Here is a 6517-nt window from a genome sequence, read left to right as displayed (position 1 = left end):
AGACATTCCATTGAAATCACATCACCATAAAAGAACTAAATATTTGTATTTAACAATAAATAAATAAATAAATATCTTTAAATATATTTATTTTAATAAAAATATTTATAATAATAATCATAATATTAAATTTAAAATTATGAAATTAAATGATAACATATATTAGCGTGGAGGACACCTCTGGTCATCCATGTCGCATTCAACGAAAATTGGCCACATAGTCGTCCGAAGCATCGTTTTCATTTCGTAGACGGCAAAGGCAGATTCAACAGCTGTTGTTGGCGGCGCGGAAGGTAAAAGACAAGAGCTGCACGAGACGGACACGTTTAAAAAATTGGCTCGCGTAGGCCATGAACTCGGGCGTACTATAGAAACTCGTTTCCGAAAAGATATTTTACATTTTACTGGCCTACGTTTCGTCTGGTAAATAGTAAGCGATAGTGTCAAATGTTATTTCTCGAGTCGACTTTCGAGAAGGGCGGAGTGGGAGAATCTTTCGATTCGTCTCTCCGTAGCCATGGCAGACGAGAGAGTGAAAGAGGAAGCGTTGAGGATCATTAGACTGTTTCAGGTTCTACCTCGATTAGTGGTCTTTGATCTCGATTACACGCTCTGGCCTTTCTTTTGGTAATTGAAATTTTATTTTCTTTTTATCTTTTTGACTAAGTTGGTTTCTTTGTGGTCGTGTGATGATTATTTCTTCCGTTTATGCTTTCCTATTAATTTTTAGAAAATTTTGAAACTGGCGTGAGATGAGGGCTTATTGTCTTCAGCTTTTCTTTTTGCTTGTGATTTGGAGTGGCGAACTGATTGTCTTTTTGTTACTTACTTGAGGAGGCGGGGTTCTGGTTGAAGTTGCAATTCTTGTGCCGTATTGAGTAGTGCTGTTTTATCATGTAAACATTCAAAGAGACAAACTAAGGAGACGACAGATACTTTATATATTGGTTATGCTATGATAACAACCAAGTAACAACTATCCGTCCGTTTTTTAACTTAGGCGACAGTTTAAATGAAGCTTCCGGAAAATATTTGGGAACTCAGACCGACAGGACAGGGTTACCTTAATGTCTTCTGTATTGCATGTTGGCCTCCGAATCTTAGTAATCTATAATTTTGCAAGAAATATGTAGCTCCAGTTGTTCAGTGTGGAATATATGTTCTAGTTTTAAAAGTGCACTCTTTGCTTTTTTTTATTTCTTGTTACACGTAAGTTTTTCTGGTCTACCTGGGTCTTTTGGGAGTTTAGATCACTTTGTAATTGCTGTCAACCTTTACAAGTTTTCAATAATGTGGCTGTATTTCTTTTGCTTGTTTTCAAATGCATGAGTCAACTTTGCATCTGCAGCTAGTCTTGTTATAGCATGCAATTTGTGCCTTTCACAGCCATGTAGCTTTGAAGGGGATGGAAGCGAAGAAACAATGTTAACTGTATTCCATTTCCTTGTTTACACTAGTATAGTTTTCAAATAATACTACATAAAAGGCTGATGATCCATTTATTCTTGATATTTCCTTCATCAGTGAATGCCGCTCCAGAAATGAAATGCCATCCCTTTATCCACAAGCTAAAGGCATCCTGTATGCACTCAAAGACAAGGGCATTGATGTAGCCATTGCTTCTCGATCTCCCACCCAAGATATAGCAAAAACATTTCTTAACAAGCTGGGGATACAGTCCATGTTTGTGGCCCAGGTGAGCTCTAGTTGGAATTGTACTGATTTTCTATCTTTTGGGGGAATATGCTATAACTTGTCATGTGGATCATATAAATTGGTTTGATTCAATAAACTAATGAACTAGGGAGCACAAACTGCCTCTGGAACAGAGGGAATACCCATCGTATGCCGCCAATTACACTAGTGTACAATCGGAGGCATCAGGTGGCGGCTGGACCCACCACCTTGTTGCTGGGTGGTGATTATTTGCTTTAGGAGATATTTTGTAATTTCCTTTTATTTTATTTTTCCATGATTTTAGGAGTTGGTTACAGGTTTTGTCATCTTTTAAATTATGAAATTAGGTTTTTCTTTGTTATTTAATGGCTGTACGAGATTGGATGGAACAACATTGATTTGTAGAATTCTTCCTTCGGTTCAATCTCTTTCTCCTTCTTCTCCTCTTTCTCTCTCTGTTTCTTCTTCTTCACTTGCAATTTCCAGATTTCCAGAGCAAGTTTCACCATGCCTCATCAAGTTGGCCAAATTGTAATTGCGCCGCATTATTATTCCACCAAATGGAAATGGAAGAAGCCAGTTTCAAATACATTTTTCTTCAAAGAGGCTGAAACATAGGAATAATCTCTGTTCATCATCTAGATTCTGATACTCCTACCATGTATTTAGAAAAATATTCCAAATCCTTCCTAATTCATCTTTTTTCTATTCTCTGTTCTGTAAAGTGATCCTGCCTATTATTTTCTTTTCTATTTTTCTCTTGATTCATGCTCTGGATCAGCTCAAGGACTGGTAATTTAATGAACCATTGTTGTCATTTAGGTATAGAATGCTACATATTTTTTAACATCATTCAACCCCATGCCCTTCATGTAAGAATGCAGGGGGCTTTGAACTCTCATGTTTATGGAATCTTTTGTCTGCTAATAATAGAAGGGTGGCTTGCTCTCAATAAAAATAATACTGTAATAATATAATTATTATTATTATTATTATTATTATTATTATTATTATTATTATTATTGAATGGTTCAATTTGAACTTCTCTAAATTTAGTTAAGGACCTACGTGGCTTCTTCATCCTGAATCAACTCCTAGTCAAAGCCAAGCTACCCAATAGTTAAGTGATGAGCAGATTGTCCATGATGTAGGATTTTTTTGTTTGAAAATTTTTAAAAATTTTACAACTAGTGAGGGGAAGCACTGCCTGGAGCCTCAAGAGGGAGCCAGAATTCCCAACTGATGCAGTGTGACAGCAGATCCATAGTTCGCTAAATTGTTTGAAATACCACTGGAAGTGAGGAATATGATTATTTTAAGATCTCATCAAACAAATACCCAAGTTTCCAAGGTGGGACGGAGTGCTTTTTTTTCTTTTTCTTTTTTATTTTTGAAAGGGTGGAAGCAAGTGCTTTGAAAGTCACCTTCACAATGGCTGAATTTCTTTCCACTGTTATTGGATCAGAAAAATGCTTACAGTGAGCTGGATTCTTGTGAGTAAAGCCTTGAATTCTACTTCAGCCGAGTGACAAGGGCATCCTTATCCATATTATAGATTCATATATAACCATGAAGTTTGTTTAGTTGAATTTGTATTGCTTGGCAAACTGACTGCTTATAGTTAAAAGCTTATTTTTAGCATAACTTTTCCAAGGATTTACCCTGTATTGAAAGATGTATGATAGTTCTGTAAATATTGCATTCCTCGCATTGTTCTCGCATAGAGGTAAAAGGTTTTGCATTGACTTCTTCACAAGTCACTGAGCCTTCACGAGAAAACAGGTGGTTGGAATCAAACTCCACTTTATCTTCAAAAGTATTGGTAGTTAAGAAAAGGCTGTGGCCTGCCTCTGTCAACTAAGTTCCCAGAAATCCTTATCTGACTACGTTAAATTTTAAACCCGTAATTATTGGATCATGGCTTTAATTGTGTAGATCATGTGTAGCATGTTCCATTATTGAAGAAGCATAACAAAATGTATTCCATTTCTCTTCTAACATTTTTTCTCATCTTGCATAGCTCCCCAGTAAAGTTAAAGAATGCCCTCTTTCTGTTAAGGAAGCCCTTTGCATGTGTCTTTCAACTCTAGAATTAGAGCCGTTAACTGTGACAGGTGTTAGCCTAGTATCTGTGACAGGTATTATTCAATATTTTAACAATGGATGCATGAAACTTTTGGTATAAACATTCAAAATTTCTGTATCTAGTGTATGATTCTTTGTTGATATTCATTCATTTATGTTTATATGCATGCTTTGTTGAGTTCCCTTTTGGCAATTGTTCCATATATGTGGTGATTATGGGTGTCCTTGAATGGTTATGGTGCAGGAGATCTTCTCCAGTTGGACTCATAAGACGGAGCATTTTCAAAGAATCCATAGGAGAACGGGGGTGCCTCTTAATTCTATGCTATTTTTCGATGATGAGGATCGCAATATTGAAGCGGTAGCATTCTCTCTTCTCTCTCTCTCTGCATGTGCATGATTGTATGTCCATGTGTCTTCGTGCGTTCCTTAGATAATAAGTTCTTTGCTTGTATATTTTTCTTTAAAAAATAGCTTCTATATTGCTCTTAAGAATTCAGCTTCATTATCTTGCGATTAATTGAATCGGCTAAGCACTTGCTGATCTTTGCATTCGTGGACTTACTTTTCAGGTCACTAAAATGGATGTCACTAGCATATTGGTTGGTAATGGCGTGAACTTAGGGGCTCTGAGAACGGGGTTGACCAATTTCTCAAGCAATTCAAATTCTTCCGAGAGAAATAAGGAAAAGAAAAAAGAAAAGAAAAAATATTTCTTTTGAGAAAAATTACCGGATCAATTCTCATACAATCCTGGATGCTGGCTACATTAGTATTTGTATATCTTTTGAGACGGTAAATTTTGGAGACATCTTTTCGTTGATTAAAGTGAAAGCATTTATTAGTGGACTACCAATTGATGAATCTGATCTTATAAAATCATATATTTACATACAGCTCTTGGCCATCCTGATCAACAATATTTGTAGTTGGAGCTAGCTCCACGATTGGCTGGATGAATTACCTGCACAAGTAAAGTAATTAAGAGATGCCATTATAACCAAGCAATTTGCTTCTTTAAAAAAAATATATATATCTGTTTGTTCTATAATTTACACAGTTGCTATCTTGACTTCAGCATCAAATGGGTTGTGTAAGCTGTGTCTGATTTTATTAATTTGTTTAGACAGGGAAGTATCCTTGTACATGGAATATGGCTAACGATGCTGAAGACCAAGGCCCTGAAATATTCGAAGCTTGCTGAAACTGTAACTGTTAATAAAATTGTACTTTTGAGCAGAGGCTGCAGCTTCCTGGAAACAAAACCACTGCTTGGGACTTGTCACAGGAGGGTTTGCTCTCAAATTTTACTCAAAACCTTTTTTGGAAGTTTTCCACAATGTATTCAGCAAAACATACATTTCCATACATAGAGAATCAGTCTCAAACATTTAAGAACAACAATGGCCATGATTGTAAAAGAAAAGCTTTGTTCTTAATGGTGCCGTTTTCCCATTGTAAAAGTATAGGGGCCATTAAAGTAAGGGAAAGAAAGAAAGAAAAAGGGTTCCAAGCTTAAAAGTTGTTTAATTGAGTGAAGGTGAAGTGCATGTGACTAACATAATGTGACAAAAAAGCTAATCGTTGGACTCTTTCAAAATTGAATTAGAGGCAAAGGGAAACAAATTAAACTATATATTAATTGATCTCTTGATGGAAAAGGGAAACAAACTGACCTAGAAACATTTTTTTAAACATGGGTTTTTAAGCTTGTGTGTTACGAATGAGAAAAAATGAGGGTCATTTATTTAATGATATTCTTGTGTGAGTCTTAAGTGATACACTAATTTACCCCCACTCCCTCCCCTCTCAAAATCCTAATCCCTAAACCCTCAAATCTAGGGTTGCTACTTAGACAACTAACCCATAAGGGACAAAATCAGGGGCATGTTTATTGCTTAGTTTTTTTAAATAAAATAAAAAATATTTTTTTAATTATATTTTTGTCATAATATTCAACATTTGATTAGGTGGATCGAAAACTAGTTGGCGAAGAAAAAACATAAATTAGAAAAATATAAAATTTTTAGTTTTTCTTAAAATATGTAATTATGGATAATTAGGGTAATAAAAAAGAATATATTAGCAGGATTTCTCGCTTTTTTCTCTAGTTTCTTCATTTTTATATTTTCAAATTTACATTTCTTAAGTTTTTTAGCCGCCTATTCTCCTAATTTACTTTTTATCTTTACAGTAGAAATAAACTAATTATTTTAATTATTTTGAGGAAGAATAATTTTTTTGCTATTTTGTCTAGTACAAATAAATTGTCATCCCATAGCAAATAGGAAAACACTTAAATTGAGTCATTTTATTATTAATTACCATTTAATTATTCACTATATTACCTTATTTATATGTTTAATTTATGAATAAATTTATCATTAGGTCCTTAATGTAAAAATATGATATGTTACTATTTTTATAATGTAATCAGTTACATTAAACTCCAAAACTTGTGAACATAAACATAACAGATTATATGGCATATTTCATGGTTTTTTTTGCACCCCGTGTTGGGACATGATTAAAACTCAATAAAAACTGGGCTGGGTTGCTTGAGTCAGCTCGGATTATATTGCGTCAAAAGGCTCAACTAGGGGAGATTCCGGGGGACGAGTAGCGAGTCCTCCAGCACATGTGACACCATCGATGAAATCGTTTTTCACTTGAACCGGACCGGAAAAATGATATGGGTCTATGAAGACCAGCCTCTGCGGATCCAAATTCAAATGTCTGCTTGCTAATTACGTCG

At 35.0% G+C, this 6517-nt stretch overlaps 1 protein-coding gene across 1 annotated transcript; it reads left to right on the top strand.

Moving 5' to 3' along the window:
• Positions 1–454: 454 nt before the first annotated feature.
• Positions 455–4733, top strand: LOC137953799 (uncharacterized). Its single transcript, XM_068801312.1, has 4 exons — positions 455–627; positions 1525–1696; positions 4007–4123; positions 4335–4733. The coding sequence occupies exons 1-4, from the start codon at positions 518–520 to the stop codon at positions 4482–4484; spliced, it is 549 nt and encodes a 182-aa protein (XP_068657413.1). The 5' UTR covers positions 455–517; the 3' UTR covers positions 4485–4733.
• Positions 4734–6517: the final 1784 nt, after the last annotated feature.

This window comes from Aristolochia californica, unplaced genomic scaffold (assembly GCF_029961685.1).
Source record: "Aristolochia californica isolate CCGP_79_NKW_82.1479 unplaced genomic scaffold, dmAriCali1.0.hap1 SCAF_16, whole genome shotgun sequence".
Taxonomy (NCBI): Eukaryota; Viridiplantae; Streptophyta; class Magnoliopsida; order Piperales; family Aristolochiaceae; genus Aristolochia; species Aristolochia californica.
Note: the sequence above shows the minus strand (reverse complement) of the source record. Positions and strands in the feature narration are given on the sequence as shown.